This window comes from Accipiter gentilis, chromosome 5 (assembly GCF_929443795.1).
Source record: "Accipiter gentilis chromosome 5, bAccGen1.1, whole genome shotgun sequence".
NCBI lineage: Eukaryota > Metazoa > Chordata > Aves > Accipitriformes > Accipitridae > Astur > Astur gentilis.
Window position 1 is genome coordinate 33872382 of NC_064884.1, and position 20316 is coordinate 33892697.

General features: G+C 38.2%; 1 protein-coding gene across 2 annotated transcripts in view; it reads right to left on the reverse strand.

The window, feature by feature from the left end:
• TAB2 (TGF-beta activated kinase 1 (MAP3K7) binding protein 2) overlaps nt 1-20316 on the reverse strand; it is a 69360-nt gene that overhangs the window by 7460 nt on the left and 41584 nt on the right. For both annotated transcript variants that reach the window (XM_049800272.1, XM_049800271.1), the window contains exons 2-3: nt 13336-13525; nt 6390-7902 (exon numbers count right to left, since the gene is read on the reverse strand). In XM_049800272.1, the coding sequence (XP_049656229.1) occupies nt 6390-7902; nt 13336-13437 (1615 nt within the window). In that variant the 5' untranslated portion in view covers nt 13438-13525. The remainder of the gene's footprint in view (nt 1-6389; nt 7903-13335; nt 13526-20316) is intronic.

The window sequence follows — 20316 nt, forward strand, 5'->3', positions numbered from 1 at the left end:
ATAAAAATGAAAAAGTATTTCATTAAATAAACCCAAGAATCATTTCAACTTCTGCACAGCCATTCATTCATCCATTAAATTACTAATTCATATAAACCAAGATCAGTTTCACAGACTATGGATACCTTCATGGCACTGTGGAAATAATAAAAATGTAGCAATAACAGTGTATTTTAAAAAGATTGAATTTGCCTCACGAAGTGTTTAAGCAAAACTCCGGCTGGAACATTATGTTTAATTCACCACGATTTCTTCAGGTACCAAAAAATTAGAAGCACTCAGATTTGGTTGGTTAGGTTTTCCCAAGTAGCAGCAGAGTTAAAAATAGCAAAAAACCAAGATGCAACTTTCCATATCTTCGGCAAGCGAAACTGCCCTCTGCTGCAATTCCTGCCTGTTCATTCATTCATGCATCACATTTTGTCTTCCAGACGTTCTCAAAAGGAGGAACCATGCCAAACTATTTTTGTACAGTGTTACAGAACTGCAAGGCCTTACTGAGATTCAGCCTAGGCTTCTGAGCCACCTGTATTCAAAAGATACTGAAAAGACAAAGCTGCTTGAGCTTCTGCTTGGTTTTGTTTGATTTAGAGATGCTTGCATAAATAGGCACCTTTATTTAGGGCAGCCACTAGTCACACTATAGTTAAAGTTGCAGCTGTGCTCCTATGTAATATAAAACCATAGTAACTGAAATACCAAGATAAAGATTTTTGTTGAAGACTTGGAATCATCAGGTAAGTAGTCTCAAAAGACAGCCTCCCCTCTTGAAAAACCTTTTAGAAACAGCTGAAGGAACTTTTTCCCATTTACAAACTCCAAGAGTTACAAATGTAGCTGCAACTATGAAGAAAGGAAATCAAAGACTACTTTGCCTCTACTCTTGCAGGAAGAGTACAGCCCCTTTTTCCTTCTACACTTTGTTTCCAATTTTAGATAGTCTCTTCAATTTTCATTGCCTTTGTATTACTGCTGAGGCAACTCTTTGAAGCCCAGAATATTGGTACTTGACCTGCAGCAACACAGCTGTGCTCTACCAACCAGTCTCAGAACTCCTCAGACCTGTCAAACTTATGGATGCAGGCTGCTGGTGAGCAGCCAGTACACTGGATGTGGTAAGCAAGAAAAAGGGTTACCAGAGTATCTCCAGGACACATGGCATGGCATGGCCTCAAGCATAAGACTATGAGCAAGACTATCTCTGGAGTATTTTGCCCTGCCACCTCCTACCCCCCGCCCCCCCCCCCCCTTTTTTTTTAAGCTACTCTTACAAAGGGAAAAAACCCCACAACTTCTCATTTCAATGTTCTCCCACTTCTGTGGTTTAGAAATTAAGCACATTAATGAACCACACAGGGAGCAGAAGGCACTGATGGATGCCCGCAGCACTATTACATGCTCTTATTTTCACATCACTTTCCAGACACAATCCAATTTATTCTCCTAGCAGCTTTGTGACTACTTTACCATTTTAAAATCTGTTGGGATTCGAAATTGTAAACACACTCATTACAAAATTACCATTATGATTAAAGAAGAATCACTTGATATCGCTATGCTAAACTTCTACTATTAAAAATAACTTGGATAAGGGACTGGCAAGATATAGGTTTAAGTGGTGTCTTTCACATAAATTTTGTAATTTTGCTTAAATACCAATTTGGCAGCTGCAGGAAAAAAATGGGGTTTGGAAGACAAAATGTCCCCATATCCCACTGCAGTATTTATTAATGGAAAACAGCAATTTAAGTATTCAGCTCCCTCTAGCGTTGATCAGAGCAACTGAAAACGTTAAGAAAAAACTGCAGTGCATCTCAATCTAATGCAGTTCAGCTACTAGGTCTAGTTTACACTGCCTACAAGGAGACATTTAACGGTCTTTTTGATAATCCCGTGCTTCTTGGAGGAACGGGATTCCACCTTTGCAGGCAGCACAGGCACACCCAAGTTTACTCTACATAGACTAACTTGGAGTACAAGCCAGAAAGCCTCAGGCTTGCACTTGTTTATTCAGACATTCTTAAAAAGAAGCTATTTACTGTACTCAGCCTAGCAAAAGAAGTACAAAGATTGCCCCCTTGACTCATCATTATTGTACCACAACCAGAACAGATTTCATGTTCAACTTTTTAATTATGTGCAAACAGGGTACTACGCACATTCAATTTTTTCAACTTCTGCATATTCACATTCAGCAGATTGGCAAGAACAGTACACTTCAACACTTTGGCAGATGCCACTGTTTCCTTTGACATTCAAAGTGCACATTTTCCATAAAAAGGCTGTAATCATTATAGTTACAAGGAGCATTAAAATCTGAAGGACAAAAGTTCACTTTTCCTTTCTTAGAGACCTACTCAAACAGGTACTGAATATACTTGTAAATTTGAAAATGTATGCATAATTGTTTTCTCAAAGCCTCTGTGAATCTCAGTTTTAAACAATTACTGCTTTAGAAAACCTTCTGTTATAAGTGTTTCTAAGAAAAAAGCTAATCTAGGAACACAATGATTTCACCCTATTCTACAGGCATATGAATTTCTGAAATTTCTTATTTTGCCAAGTATGGAGGAAAGGGGAATTCTGGCAATGCAATTACTCTGTGGCAGTAGGTTCATGAAGTTCTCAGGAGACACTTCATGTTTGTGCACATTTTAAAAATCTGTACTTGAAGCTGCACAAAATTAAGTCATTTAATATGCATTTAATATGCAATTTCAACAGTTCGCTTTTTTTTTAATGCTCCTTTTCTAACATTCTTGCCATTTTATTTTTTAAAAAGAGCGTCACTCAAGTGGGGCATGATATACAGAGCCAAATGTAAGGCTGTATTTTTTTCTTAAATCACATGATGTAATGGGCTTAAGGCCTCTTGGAGCATGGGGCACAGCTGTATCTCATTCAAGTCTTTATTTTTAAAGATCTACAAGGACTGGTTAGTATTTTAAGAAATTTGTTTCCTGCAGCTTTTTTTCCTTTTTGAAATTTTAAAAGTCTCCAAGAAACCAAAGCAAGGACTGTGCAAAATGTCAAGTTACTAAACTTGTTTATCAATTAATGTATTTACATTAAAAACATAGTGGCAAGAATTGCTAAGTAAACATCCACATATATACCTATAGTTGGTACCAATGACTAACTCTACAAATACCATCCCCTCCCCAAGAAAATATGAAGTCACAGTCAAAAGCCAAGTAGTATTAAACTAAGGGACTTAAGCTCCCTAGTATGAAAATATCAACTTAAAGATTTTGTTACACAATTATGTATTTTCTTGATAGGATGCCTGCCCATTATCAGATGGAAAGCTATATACAAAATGAACAACTATTAAATAATTATTTAGCCTCACTAAATAATACTCATATTCAACATATGACTGCATGCATAGTGAATGTATATCACAAAAACATTCCTGAGTACAGAATTTTCAGTTTCTAACAGGATTTCACTGTTTTTCATCCATAATACACTTTATACTAAAGTAATAAATTGAAATCTCGGGTAATTGCTTCATATTAATAGAACTAATTATATTATAAATTGAAATCACTGCTAAGTAAAGGGAACCAATACTAAATAAATTAGCATAAAAACACATCCTCTTTTGGCTGTCCTTTTGGGCATGCACCTAGCATTGCTTTTCTCACAGCATCATTAATTCTTAGCGACTTCAGTAGTGGATGAGTGCTCTCAACATTTCCACAAGCAAGCCTGCAGTATCACAAAGTGGAATCCCAGAAAACGAGAAACATTAATTAGCAACCACTTCTGAAAAGTCTGGTGACAGAGTTTCTTAGCATCACAAAGTCAGTGGCGGAGACATAACCTAAGCATTCCAGGGCAACCACACTGATTTTATCTGAGCAGTATCCTACTCCTTTTCACATCATATAACCTCCAGTTCTGGCAGCAAACAAGACAAGAGATCTGTGGCAGCCTTCTACTACCCACTGCAACTTACTTGGGAGGAAAACCAGAAATCTAATCATGAAAGAGACTGGAGTGCCTACACGCACCATAATTAAATGAAGCAAAGTTTCTTAGGTGGCAGGCAGCAGCACTTGCAGATAGGTCCAACACATCTTCTATTCTCCTGGGTTGGACCACGCATATGAATTTAATTCACTGGAACAAAGAAAAGGAAGTCTCCTTTGACACTGTCATCCCTGACACTTTGACACTGACACCAAAGCAACTCCACCTTCCACATTCCTTCTACCCCAAGCCAGATTCAGTTCTCCCTGCCAAGATAAGGAGCATTCTGGGCAGAAATGGAAAAGCTGATGAAAATACATTTTTCTCTAATTGTGGCCAGAGAAACTACTCATCTGTTCTGGCCACAATTAAAATGAGACAAGCACCTAGAATGGAAGGCTTTTTGCACAGTCTAGCTAAATTATAAGCAGCTTAGACCACGGCCTCACAGCAGAAAGCATCAAGTAACTCAAATTCCTTTTAGTATGTAACAGAAAAAACCCCCACCTCTAAATAAAAGATTCAAGTTTAGAAGCAATAGTTCAGACTTCTAGATATCAAGATCATACAAGTCTATCACACACTTCTCAACTTTCTGAAGATTAAAGAACAAAAGTTTAAAAAATACTGCACTTGTTGCAGCAGAAATGGAACACCACATGCGAGAAATCCCAAACACTTCTGAATGTGAAGAACTTCACAAGCCTGAGTGTGCTTTATATGAACTAGTGAAGGACACAGAAAGCTGGTGCTTCCCTAAGGTCCCTAAAGCTGCACCAGCCCACATTATGCATCTACATTTCATCTAAAAGCTGCATCTATGTTGGCTTCAAGAACAACTGCGCTCTACAGTGGGCATGAGCCAGTCAATGCTTTTGAATTCTAGGCTGCATAGCAGAAATGGGCATATCAAGCTTGCCTCAGCTTTATAAACTGGATGCTGATACCTGCAGCCTGTGGAGATTCTGGAGGCAGTCAGGTTACACTAGCATCACTACCAGGGGTACAAGAGATGAAGAGCTACACCTAGTAAAAGTCAGTCCTATCAGAGAGGCAGAATAGGAAAAAGGGACACCCTTCCCCAACAAGTACCTAAAATGCAGAATGCGTAGGAAGCAACTTCATGATCTAGAAGAGTATTTAGAGCCTAAGGACAAGATTTCGACTGCTTAATTTCTGGATATCTGAAGTCTTCTAGGCCTAAAACAGCCATCCAAGTCTCCCTTCAGAGTAAGGAAAGGGAATAGCACTTCTGGATGGCAATTTGTTTTGCTTATCTACAGATGAATCATTTTCTGAAGTTCTTTAACTCTTCATTAATTGTAAACCACAGTCTAGGATGTTAGGGGGTTTTTTTGTTTTGACACCTAACCTTTAGACACTTGAGTTAAGATGGATTATTCTCTCACCAAAGATATTACATCCAGAAGTAGTGCACAAGCTATCATCAGTTTTTGATTTACTTCATCACTATACTACTGCAGATGCAAGACCAGGCTTCCAGTGTCCAGACCATTGTACTTACACAAACCAAAAAAGGCTAAATTAATCTGAAGAACATTTAGAGTGGTCATAGAACAAGCCAGTTTTTAATGCTGAATTGTTTGGTAAATCCAAAGAGGACCAATGAGGTCGAAGAGAAATTATTTTGACAACCTATCTTAAATATACTAAGACTCATTCAACAACTTTATACAAAAAGTCTACAGGAGGGCTAATAAACCATCAAGTTGGTAATAAAAGCATGCAAAAACATGGAAACAGAAGAAAAAGATTAATAGGTTGGGTTGCCATATCACATATTTTAAGTTTTACCCCCCATTACCACTAATCCTTTAAAATAGCTTTCTTTGGTGTGGTATTCATTCTCACATTTTAACAGAAGTATCAGGACTTTAAGCATTTTATTGTCAGGCACACATTAGGAAACATGGAGGCCAATACTTCGTCCCACTAATTGCTTTTGAAGTCTGCTTTTCTTCCTTCTTACATACACTCTCAAAAAGAAAAAAATGGGAACATTATCCAATGGAAACAGTTTCTCAATTAATTCAAAGATCTGCCAGTAGACTTGTAACTTTAAATCATTATAACAAATTGAACAAACTATATGTTTCAGAACAACAGAAAAATGAAGATGCTACAAGTCCACTTCATTCAACAGGCAACATATCTACTTAAGACAAACAGAAGAATTATCTCCAAGTATTCAGTTACATGTCTTCACCATAAAAAGAAATCTATGATTTGCTTATAAAGCTTTTTTATTTATTTAGGAAATGCTCATGAATGCTAAAGTTGAAGATACTGTATTAACATCACAAAGGTTATCAACTGTTTCCTGTTCTGGTATCTACATACTGAATTGACAACCTGGTTGAAATCTCTACTATTTATATTAAGAATATTACCTTGCGTGTAGGCAGCATCATCAGATCCCATACTCAATTTCCGTGCATCACTGATCCTATCCACATGTGCTAAAACAGGGTCAGTAAGATGCTGGATACCCTCTGGTTCAACATAGTGATCAGGAAGGTTTAGAAGGTTTGTAGGTTCAAAGGTTGGGGACACTACCCCTGGGGAAACTGCAGGGGGCTTATTTGGAGAAACTGTAATTTTAAAAGTATATTTTGTGTTAGGCTGCGTAACTACCACTCGAGGAGAGGTTGCAGTGGTGCTGTTGCCCACTGCTCGACTCTTGGGTGGATGGTGATGAATAAATGCAGGACCCATGCTTACTTGACCAGACATATTCCTAGAAGTGGCAGAAACTCCAGGATTTGTTGATATGAAAAGCGTGGGCTGGTTCCGCACAACTTGATCATCTCCTGTTGTGGCATTTGCTGAAATGTAGACCTTGGGCTGACCGCGTGTGATCACTTCATCAGTATTTGGAGGACTGGCCGATATGTAAACAGTGGGTTGACTTCTACTTAATGTCTGGCTGTTGAGGGAAGAGGGAGTAGTGGAGGTGCGAGGGCCAGTTGAACGCAACTTAGAAGAACTGTTTCTTTGTGGTGGTTCAAGTTTGATTTCAATTTGGTTTTTGCGAGGTCCTGTGGAAATATTCTGAATGTTATATTGGCTATGAGAAGAGGATTGTGAGCTACCAGATGAATGAATCATAGGTGCTTGTGGAGTAGTAGGAGAACTGATAGGCATATAGACATGAGAAGTCTGGTGGCCTTGATGATTTGGCTGTGTTGAGTGTTGCGATGAGGTATGTGGCGTAGTACTGGATGTAGGAAGAGTAGTCCAGGGACTTGGCTGCGAAGGCTGGTAGACTTGCTGAGGGTGCATGGGATTAAACTGAGATGCCCAGCCTGGCTGCTGCTGTGTCTGTCGAGTGGTACCACTAGGAGCTGTGATGTAAGGCCTAATATAGATAGAATTTCCCTGTGGACTGTTAAGTACAGGAGGAGGTACGCCATGTATGTGCAAAGAAGTAGGGGTATTGCGACCAGGCTGAATGTTTGGGGCTAAAGTTACCATAATTGGGTTGAATCTGGGTGTTTGTTGAGACAAGTTAGATACTCCTTTGCCGCCTAGGTGAAATCCAAGATGCTGCCCTGGATTAGAAGTACTAACTGTATTAGCCATCCCAAAGACATTAAATCCTTGTGGAACCTGCGCAGGTGCTGTCTGTGGTTCCTGCTGAAACAGTTCATTGTTGGACTGACTGGTTTGAAGGTGTCCATCACTAACGCTGTGAGCTAGAGTCCTACTTCCATTCATTCTACTTCCTTCTCTTCCATGGTGATACACATTCTGTGACTGCAAATCCAAATTAAGAGATGTCATGTGATTTCGTAGTCCAGGAATCCCAGAATCATCCGAAAAACCTAGGTCTCCTTCACCGTAGAGATACTTTGTGCTCTCCTGAGAGAGAACTGCACAACAGGCATCCAAATTATTGTTATTCTATAAAAGACAGATGAAAGTTTGACATTACTGATAAAATACCATCACAGTTAGATATATATGCATCCAATCATAACTGAAAAATTAATGTAGCATCAAACAGAAAGCTTTAGGTGGTTGGCTAGCATAGCTGCTACAGATGCACAAGGGGCTCGCACGTGAAGCTTACTATCTTGAGAACAGTGACTCACTGGCACTGAGGGTGGAGGTCTGCATTGCTGCTGAAGCAATGACAGGGAGATCTTGGACCTTGACAAGCTAACACCATACAGTATGATACACCTTGGATTAATATTTTTGCTATTCCTTCTCAATTTCAGAACAATCTTCAAGCAATGACCAAGTCTCTGGCTTAAGGAATAGATTTCACAGCATCTGCATATTACTGGTTAATAACTTAAAAACAAAAATCAAAATACACGTTTATTTTAAATCTTTTCCCAAACATTTCAATACCAGTTATGCATTACCTCCTGCTGAAAATGGAAAGTGAATCTTATTGCAGAGGAGAAATATGCCAACCCAAGGAGTTGTACGTGACTTCAGAAGAAATGTAAAAATTCAGTTTATACAAATAAAGCAGGATTACTCCTTTGCAAGATGAAACTATTAATGGAAAACGCAGGGGACATTTGTATTTTCATTTTAAACCACTGCTTACAAAGCTTTTAAATACTTATAACTGTACAAAGTTACTTTATAAAACCTGTAATAGGATGACTTAGAACAAAAACCACAACCTCGCTAATTTGGTTTTTAAGAACATTTCAGAAGTGAACTGCTAATCCCTCTTCTCTTTTTCCACGTTTAGTAACAGTGTACTCTGATCTTCCCAATTTAGTTTCCTACATAAAGATTTCTGGAAAAGAGCGAACATGCATCAGTGGCACAATTTTTTAATATCATGCTCTGTCCGTACCACTTTTCTTACAGAACTACACCCCCCTCCCCCCCCAAGAAATAAAGGTTAATACTTTCAGCCAGAAGAGCACCTATTGAGGCCCAGATGTTATTAAAACTAAATAGGTGTCAAATTCATCCAGCACACAGAAACAGTTACTAGAATAAATGCATATGATCAAGGAAAAAAAATTCATATGCCAAGTAGTAACTTTATCAGTTAGCTGAAGAGCAACACAAGCAAGATAAAATGATCCATGCTACATGCTTTGTGTCAAGTTATTATTTGTTAAACTAGCAGACAGTAGCTCTCATCCTTCAACCAGGATGAGGGGTCAGTGTTGTGCAGACATAGCAAGACTGTGTCTACTTTACAGATTTATGAAAGAAAAAAGAAAGAAGAAAAAAGGACGGACATAACAGAAGTGGGAGAGGGACAACAAGGCTGAACTCCACCCACAAAACCAAAACTATGTGCTCACACAGGTCAGATGCAGTTCTGAATTCTAAAAAAAAAATAATTATCCCACACAAAACCCCAGCCACAAAACCTTTTAAAATAACAGATTCCCTAAAGGCTATCTAACAGCCAGCTGTATATAAGGATTGCTGCAGAAAAGTCTTGAGAGGTATGAAAATGGGTCAAATCGATGGTATGCATATCAGCTCTAGTTTGGAATAAGCACCAGAGGACAAAGTAATCAATTGAAGTTAGTAGTGAAGAAAGGAATCACACACAGACAGAACAGTGGGTAAGAAGATAAGAACAATAGCTTTGTATTTGTTGCAAAGGAGAAAAGGGAGCCAGAAAAGGGAAAAAGATAGGATGCCACAGAAAAACAAGCTAGAAAGATCTTAAAGGCAGATTTTGCATGAACTTAAGTGAATTAAAATTATTAACAAAGGCCAAAAATACCAAACCAAAATGGAACAGGCCAAGCTTGCAAGGCCCTTACATTCAGCTTGAATGCATTTCTTTGGACAATTTTTTTTTTCTTTTTTAAGACCGCATCCAATCAATTCCAAAATTTCAGAGACGTCAATGAGCAAATTGGAGAACTCAAAGGGGAAACGGGGGCACATGGAACCCCTGGCATCTTCTGGCTGGCAGAGGCAGAGTTTCAACCGCTTCTAGCTCTTTATAGATCAGAGAACCGGTTGATGGCAGAACTGAGCATATTCCAGCAAAACAATACCCCTCATCTTAGCTCTGCCCATGTCCCAATTGAGTTTAAAATGTTGGCACCCTGAAAGAGAAAGAAAAAAAAAGAAAGAATAAGAATGTTGGAGGGAAACGAGGAAGCAAGGAGAGGACACAGACTTGAGGAGCAGGTAGTTATAGAATGCTCCAGACACAAAAAAAGAACAATAGGAGACAATGTCCACAGACTGGGGACACTGCAGTGACTCCTTTAAATGAGTAGAAGGGGAGAGCTGAATGCAGAAGGCTTGTTGGGGAGAATGGAGGGATGCAAAACTTTTCAGGAACATTCAGTGTTGTCAGCCCAAGAAAGCAATAAAACTTTTTACTCCCTAGATTACATAGGTTTAAATTTCATCCTATTATATTTTTGGTGGTCCTCTGTTTTTAGTATACTAGATATTGCTTAGATATTTCAACAGTGGGCGACTCACCTCAAGACATCTGCATACTATGTTTATCCTTAAGTTTTTCATTATAAGCATATGAGGCTATCAACCTTCCTTTAAAAAAAAAAACTGAAAGTGTTTGGCTAAAAAAATTCAGAGGATGACTGAAATATCTGTAAAGTTTTCCTGCACAATTCATAGTGATCTGAAGAAACTTTTTTTGTTATAGAAGCCTCTTGTCAATATCGTTATAAACTGCATAACTGCTTAAACTCTTTCGGGTTCTCTCCTGGGATATCTTATACATCCTGGTTTAAAAAAGAAAACTTCACCCTGACACGATGCTTGCATATTATGTATTGTGGGGGAAAACGCACCATTTCTTATACCCAATAACGTCCTTAAGTACTTCTCTAACCTAAATCATAGTTACCGCGTTTATCGGAAATTCCTTCCACTATGCTCAACTACAAGAAGGCAGAACTCAGGATTCAGACACTATTCCAGCAGTATTGCAAATACATGCAGAAGTACTCTCAAATTCTGCTTTCCAGTCTTTACCACCAGTCCAAGTACAAAATTTGTTGGTTTAAAGAGGTCATGTTAAGGCTTCTTTTTAAACAAAAAACCCCAAAACAACAACAAAAAACCATCACTCAAAAACCAGCCCCACAAAAAAACCCACAAAACTCCCCACTATCTCAGAGAAGTAGCAGAGCTAGAAGCTAACTGATGCAGAGAAACCAGAGCTCATGAAATTTCAAAGAACCACCAACATGATAGGATTTTTCTGGCGAGTCTTAGAAGCTCTCAGTTAACAACAAAAAAGGTAGCCTTCTAGTGTAATGAATTAGTGTAATAATATTGCACATATAGAACATTAATTACCCTACAGAATTTTTGAAAAACCCTCTTATGAAAGCCGACCTGAAATACTCCCTCATCTAAACCCTTCTCCCACATCTCTGTCAAAGTATGGGATGTACAGTATCTTTTCTTCACAGTTATAATGCTCTTTATTAAAAAAAAATAAAATCCACTGTATTCAATGTTATGAAGACTGCTGAGTCTCTCAAGAGCCAAGCACTAGCCTTCAAATTTATCAAGAATTACATTCAAAAGGTGAGTACTGATGCATTCACTCTGGCAAGTCCATTGACCTGCTCAACAAGCAGTTCTCATGTTTGAAGAACAAAACGTTACTTGTAGTGTAAGAATTAGATTAGTCCTACCGAGAACCAATATAAAAATGGTAGCGTACAATCCTGAGAACAAATACTGGCAGTTTATAGTCTGGTTCTGTTCCCTCTTCAGCTAAATAATTAGAAAGAAAGGGTTGAGGAAAGCTTGAAGTCTCATGAGCCCCAAGTAGAATTTTGCCCTCTTGCAAATCAAAAACAATTCTCAAGAGCTGCACTTTTCACAGCTTCTTATTCTAGTAAAAATCGAGAGTCATGATAAAGTCTTGAAAATATCAACATTAAATTGGCACAGTCACACTTCTACTCCCAACAGTACAAACGCTGTGTTTGAATGCATGTGTGTGTGACTACATACACATATGTAAGTATACACATATATGTATTTTATAAATAAAAATACATATAAAAAGCAAGACAAACAATTATGATTTAAAGAACGTTGAATCATAACCACAGATGTCCTAGTCATAGTCCAGAGACAGCTAGCTTCTGGGAACTCATGACCCATCTTTTTTCCAATCAAGCTGTATATACTCATCATCAGTATGAATATTCAGACAATCCTCTTATTATCCAGAGTACTCAAAGGTTGAATACCTTAGATAATGAAAAAAATCCAATCAGTATGGATGCTTTGGGATCACTGGAAAATGCAAAGCAAACATGTTTAAGCAACATAGTTAAGTAAGTCTATCATCATTTGTTAACTCCAGGCATTCAGGTGTCCCTATGTCAGGCTCTGGACAGGCACATTAATTTACCTCCTGAAGTAACTAATGTGATGTTATAGAGCAGAAGTTGATATAAATTATGGGCACGTAAGTGTTCTGATAGTGGCAGTATAGAAAACAGATAGCTGGAGGTAGAAGTTGATGATATGGCAGTCCCATAGCCTTAGCACTAACTGCAGTACCAGACTCAAATGCTTTGTTACTTCCAAGCCCAACAGAAGTCCACAGATTAGCAGCATGGACTCCCAAGCTACAAGAAAACAAATGAAGTCAAAGCCCTGGGAAGCTCTGGGCAGAAGCAAACCAGTGTATCACATCCACTCAGGTCTAACATGGTGGATGCTAAGCTAAAACCACTTAGTCTTGCCTGATGCAGGCTGACTCAGAGAACTTGGTTGCGCCTGCATTACACTCCTAGGCTCCCTGCTGCAGAAGATATGTAAGGCCACCAGCAGTGGCTCTGCAGGCCAAGGGACCTGAGAGTAGAAAGCACTGGGGCTGACCTGCATGCAGGCAAGGGCCCACTAAATTCCTCGAAGCCTGGGGAAAACCAGGTAGCAAAGTTGCTTCTGGACCTGCCCTGACCCTCAAAGCAAAAAAAACCCCAGACCAAAACCCAACCAAACAAAAAAGCTGCATTCTTGTAGCACTGCCTTAAAGTGTCCCTGCTGGACTCAAGTTGGCTTTGCATCCCTCCTTTTGTCACAGTTAGTTTTGGCTCTTGAGATGGCCAAAAGGCACGAGCATACTGATTGGCGAGACAATAGTCTTCATGCACACACTGATTTATGGGCTGGTTTACCTTAGGCCAACCCTTATTAGACATGGAAAAAGAGGCCAATTTGATACTTAGCTTGCTGTGCAACAAAGAAATAGACTGTGTGTATCTGTCTCACTCAAAAAGGAAAATAGAAAGAAAAAAATCTGCTTTCAAAGGAGACACCCACCCATACATAAAGCTTAAAAAAAGCAACACTGCTTACTCGTACAGTCATTAACAGAACACTGACCTGTAACATACATCTGGATACAACACCTTCAGGTACCTCAGGAAACTTCTGTCGCAGGTCATGTAAAACCTGAATATCAATTTGCTGGCTTCCTTGGGCCATTCGTATATTGCCTGGTCAGGATTGTTTTTCAACAGGCAGTTTTAGGCCTTAGTAAAGGGAGTACTCATCTCTTCTGTCCCAGCATTTTCTGGAAGAGGAAGGAAAGCCTTAAGACACTGAAAGCAGGCACTTCTGATGTAACAAAACCCAATGAAAAACAACCCCAAACCCCAACACACACACACACACCCTCTTTCCAATTATGAAATATAAGTCTGTATTTTACGTCAGTATTTTCCCACGCGACATCTCTGGCTAACTAATTGTCCTTCACACACTCATAACCTTGAAAATGGCCCACTTATAGACACATCTCCTGATCACTTTCCTTCTATCTTGGTTTTTATATTGACATTATAAAATATATTAAGAATAAAAAAATACTTGATTTATCAAAGCATTAAAATTCCTGGTTTTAAGAACAGCATTTTTACTTATTTAAAACACAAGTAAACACGAAGAAGTCCACATCAAAACCAGGAGACAGTGTTCATTCAGCTTTTGAGTGCACTTACACCATTACCTTTACCATCACTGTTATTGTTTACTATCAGGATATTGTGGCTAGAAGTGCAATGTTTCTAAGTTTCAGGATTTATTAGCAAAAGTCTACTTGTTTTTCACCCAACATACTTAAGAAATATTCTGAGATTATGACTAGAAGGAAATAACCCTATAAGAACTCAGGTTTCTTCAACTAACTCTGTTTCTCCTTTGAAGGAAATTACGAAGAGTTATAGGTAAGATTATATCACAATCACCCAATCAACACATTTATACAAATTATCTGTCATGGCCATATGGTATTCATAGGCTTTTACCAAGAAGAGTTTCTACCAATTAAGTTTGGAAGAATGCACCTATGTGTCAGGCAAAGGAATGGCATCTTCTTCATATAAACTGATATTACAAAGAAATGTGACCATATGGTTTACAAAAAACACCAAAGTAGTCAACTCCAACATTCATTTACCTCTTAAGTCAGCAAGTCTCATACAAACATCTCTATCAAGTTATTCACTTTCTCCTTCCCTCCTCTACCTGCTTTTCTTTTTTCTTTGCCTCATATTCAACATGCACTATGACACCACGTACTGACTCACAGCAACCTCCAGCAGAGAACTGCCTCCAGTACCAGGAGGCACCTGTACGTGCTGCTCCCTGGATCCTGTCAGCCCAAGTTGTTTTCCGACAATCCCACTGGCACACTCACTTTGCAAGTGAGCCTACATGCTTGTGTTTCTGTACTTCTGTGCACTAAAAGGGGACTAGTGGCAAGTTAATTGGGGAGCATTAATCAGAATTTTCTAGAGCATTAACACCATTTGTGGTTCAAATGTAATATAGTGCAATGCTACAACTTCTCTTGAGACCAAAAAGATGGAGGAAAACCTGCAAAGAATTGATGGGAAAGCACAAAGCACATCATTTTCAGCATGGATGATGAGACAGGCTTAATACTACTCCCAGACCACTGAACCACTATATTATATACTAGTCCTGAACCACTCTATCGTAAGAATTTTTCAACTCCTGTGTCTTCTCTGGTCTGAACTGATACAATTACCAGTCAACAGAATACCTCCAATAACAGCTGAACATGAACTGAAAAGCAACACATTAACCAGTTCAACTTTCTGCCAACAATTTAATAGCTCTGAAGAAAAAAACCCAAAACAACCCAAAATACCTGTTTACTCTGGAGTTTCCATCTATATGCACTACACATGGGAAAAAACAGCTTGTCAGCTAATAAAATAGTGAAGACTGAAAGTCCTAAGAATATTCCAGTAAACATCTGCTCCTTATTTTAGCTCCATAAATCCCAACTTCTCTGATATAATCACAATACATACTTAATTAAAAATACAAGCAAGAACAAATTTTTTGTTGGAATATTCAGACATGTTTTGATAAAGCACAGATCACAATCCTACCAACAGGTTTTTAGTATACATAACAGTACGATATTCCACTATTGAAAACAGCACCACAACTTCAAAAGAACCGTAACATATGACAAGTACCAGCCAAGACTACTAGAACCAGAAACTCAGGTTATGGTATTCCTTCCCAGAATACACATTCTGTTTATCTGACTAAGCAAGTTCAGTTTTCCTTCTCTTTGTGCACTTTAGTAGAGCCAAAGCAGCCCAACTCTTCAGGAACTAGGAAGTCTGGTTCCCTTCAGACCTGTATGATTAAAAAAACCCAACCAATCCCCCCCCAAAACCAAAACCACCAACCCAAAAAAACCCCACAAACTATCTGCAAAGAGGTGACCAGTATGAAGATCTGTGAAAATAGCAGGGAAGAGAGAATTTTGTGAGTCCTACATAAGTAAATTAAAAGTAGTAAGCACACATTTAACACTAACAGTCACAGTACGATTATGGTTTAATTAGATAAACACCTGCACTAATCCTGTACAAATTTACTCTGCATATACCAAGAGTGCAATCTCAAAGGGGTAGAGAAATTTTGAGGACAACTGCTACATAAGGTGCCCTGTGCCTGCTGCTATCAGTACCCAAGATCACAAATTTAAAGATAGCATGGATATGTCAAAACAAGCAGCGGTCATAATTTAGACCGAAGTTTAGACACACCTAAGAGGCCTCAGAAACTGCAACATCGGACAAGCAGAGGATCAAAATATTTTCTTTTGAACAGCTCAAGCTATACATCTGAAAAACAACCATGTTCAAAAGCCAACTGAAGCAGCAAGTCTTGGCTTACACAGAGAGAAACACAATACCTCATCTGAAACAAAAAGCGGTAATTTATTTTCTACCAGAAAAAGCGTCAGGCTTTTACTCCGTTATAGAAAAGCGCTACATTAAACATAACATGAATATGGTTAAAATAAGGGATAAGAATTGCAAAAGTTAAAATGAAGTAATGAAACAGTCTTTAAACACAAATTCAAGTACTAGAGAGCTCCTCTCCCCTCCCACTTCAGATGCATTGGCTAGCACAATGTTCAGTATGTATGTATACTGTTAAAATGACACTAAAGCCTGTTTACATTTACTCAGGCCTAAAGCAAGCAATTCATAAAGGTTTGGGAACAAAGAATACCGTAAGAGTCCCTGAAGTCTTGAAGCAAATGGCTGCTCACTACAGCAGAGCCAAAGGAAGAGCTGATGAACCAGGCAGAGTGCGCAAGCTTCAACCAGACCAGAGAGCAGGCCCTTGAGAGCACGGCTGCACGCAAGTGTTCTCCTGAAACAACCTGTAGCAGCTATCTGCCCTCAGCTGGGATTAACAGTCACTGCAGAGCCCACTCAATTGCTGAGAATACATGGCCTCAGACAGAAAAAAACATGAGCTAGGTTGACACTGCTCTGTAATCTTACGTTCATAACTCTGAAAAAGTCAACTCCATGGCAGTGGTAGTGCAATTTTAAAAATTAATGAATCCACACCTCACTAAAAACACAGCCCTGTTATTCCTTCAATGGTTTAGAATGCTAGGCAAATCTGAGCAGTGACAAAACACTATCGATCTTACACTTTCTTTTAAGCAACTGTTAAGAAAACACTGTTCATCAGAGAAAAAAACCACAACAAATTAAGCAGTTAAATAATTCAATTGTTTATCAATGATAACTATACCACAATGCCTCTCTAACTGAAATTCAAAGCTGGCAAGATCACAGCAAGTCCAGAAGAATACAGGATTCTATTAACAAGGAAACTGGTTTACCTTAGTTCAGCATCAACGATATTTTTCAACCCCTCTTCTACTGAGTAGCCCATTAAACTTGCTGCTAAATAGTTAACCCCCTCTTAATCCTCCTAAGGCTTCTTAATTTTTTTCCGATTTCTCTAACCTAAAGTAACCCACACCACAATATACTGTATCATTATCAGAATAGTAAATTCTATACTCTCCATTTCAAATTCCCTGTACAGTACTAAGAAGTCTGCATTTATGCTCTATATAAATTTCCATATTTCTTCTGAGGTATCAGATTGGCAAAATAGCACCTTCACAGCTCTTACAGCAAAAACTGTATAGAAAGATTAACACACCCACTCTTTTCATGAGAGCACTGAGAATAGATTAGAAAACATTAGTTAAAACATTTTAAAACAGGAGAATGTTCCACATCATCACCCCAGTGCTTCATTTCAATAAAACACTTGGTATTCTAGCTCATTTTTCAGTGTCTGTAGTCATGATAAAACACACAATGACCACAATTTCCATTTATCACTCTGAAACAGCATCAAAATAACTATAATAATTACCTTAAAATTCAAAGAAGTGCTGCAGAGAAGCTTTTCTGCATCTTCATGGGCATATAATGACTTACGGGGCATCATCCAATGTTTGCAAAATCCAATTATCTGTTGGTAGCATGCAGTACTTGGGACATTGCTTATTTTTATTTTACTACTGTACTCTTTAAGTTTTGGTGGCTTAGCAACAAGAAGATGCATGCAGTTAGTGCAGGAAGAGCTAGAATTAACATCTATCATTTTACTAAAGTTAGTATGAAATTTTTGTACATGTGCATCAAAAATGTGTCAACATGGTGGAACACAATTGTATTTATTGTAGTATGGGAGAAAAACACCATAGGCTCTGCTCCCACTGTCTGTATTCACAAAGAAATATACTCAAAGTCCTGTAGGCAGTATATCTACCGCATTCACAAAAAAAGGGTTTTTTTTTTCCTTCAGTTTCAATTACAACAGGTAACTAACATGGCTTCACTGACAATATAGCATATGAAAAATGCACTTGTATCATATGAATATCAAGGTCTCACTCCAATCATCACTTAAAGAAAAACCTACTGCAGAGCTCAAAGATATTTAAAGATTATTAATACACTCAAATTAACCTTAAGGAAGTCTGAAGTGGCAGGCCAGGAGGCCTCATGAAGACTCTCTAGTACAGAGAGATTGAAAATTTTTTTTCCCCAATTCTTGATGTTGCAAAAGGAACCATAAAAAGGACTCAGCATCCAACTTGCTAGAGGAAAGCTTAAAGGAACTGAAAGTTATTTCGACAGATGCATGCCTAAGGAACAGAAACGTAGTGCTGTCATCAGCCATGGAGGTCAGAATCTAGCAACAGGACATCCAGAATATTGTTAGAAAGTTATATATACCAGTGGAAAATAAAAGGCACAAATGCAAGAGTGAACAGCCAAGACTGCCAGTAAATAGACTGTAGAAGAAAAGGGTACCAACAGGAGGTAAGGGAAACTGCTGGCAGTAACATTTTGGCTTCATTCAGAGACTCAGGCATAAAATAAGGGCAGTACAACATTACAGAAGTAAACTGAAAAAATCTATTCAAGAAATTAATTTTCACCAGAAATTAAATCTAGCAATGGCGACTTGGAGAAGGAACTCTTCCTAAAACCATTAAAAGCAGAGTTTACTTACAAAGGAAAACTTTTAAATACTGGGGCGCAGTACAATATAAAGTTATTTTTGTAGTAATGACCACTTAGTAACCCTTTTTACACACTGCTTTTAGCTATTCCAAAAAACCCTTCAGTATGACTTTATACTGTTGGAGAGAGACATGCACAACAAAGATGCTAGTGCTCACTTATGCCAGAAATACTAAGTAACTGGAAGAATTAATTAGCTGTGTTCTTTTAAAGACTATTGGCAAGATCCCCAGATAACTTAAAAGGCCTGGCAATTGTAACATGATGGAGCTCCCATTGAAGCTTTATTCTCTGAAAACTATTGATACAAAAGTAAACAATGTGTCATCTCCCAAAGGCTACTCAGAACCGTGAGTACAAGACACAAAATAAACTGCTTATCTTGTTTATTAAAAACTCAAAAGATGACTTAATGTGAAATATGATTCAGGTGCCAAATACTAGGCTGCTATAATGCTGGACCAATAGCTAGTTAAGAAATAAATAAATTTTTAAGTATCCTTTCTTCTGACAAAGCACATGTTCAACAGATCAGAGACAATTCTTCAATACAAACCTTAAGGTTAATATCACATTGATTTTTCACAAAATTCTTACAATGCAAGTGTTCTTCAGAGTAAATTCTGCCAAAACTGATTTTATGAAATAATTATACCTAAAAAAAATATCTAAACAAAGCTGACAGTCTAGAATGTTAAGTGCACTTCTTGTTCATTCCATGCCATGAGAAATACCAAAGGTAATTGTGCAAATATTAGCATAACTGCTGTATTGAACAATTCCAGTTGAACTTATTATGCACTCATAATGACTGAAGTCCCATTTCTGGTCAGCTATCACTCTGGAAACAGCCTTTGAGTTCAAGAGAACAGCTTTTGGAAATACGCAGAACACTACAACTGGAAACCTTCACCTTCCCCAAAATCAAATGAATGAAACCTCTGTACCTGCCTTTATACTTCAGCTACATGTAATAAGTAAAATGCTCATGATTTGCTGTAGTTTTAATCTGATCACATCTGATCTGTGTTTTACTCATATGGCTAAAAATGCTATAGAAGTAACACATCTAAAAGCTTATTTTAGAAACCTGGCTGTAAATAATTATTAAAAGGGTGCTGTGGATGCAGAAACAAGAGGACATTTCCTTGTAGCATTAATGGTATAGATGATAGATGTTGTGCATAAAAGACTGTTGTAATAACAGCAAATTAGATACAACAAGTTGCAATGCAAGACCGGTAGAGGTTGCTAAAGTGCCTGTTGAGATAGCAGCCAAGGGATTTCTGGCATTTCTTTTGATAGATCCAAGAGGTGCAGAAAGACAGCAGAAATAGATAAGCAATTATAAAAAGATGACTAAAACCCCCCAAAACCCAACCACTCAACCCCTCTACACTTATTTCAGGTTCCTTCAGGAGGACTAAGTTGTTCCCCAATTTCTCCCAAACTACCTACCTAT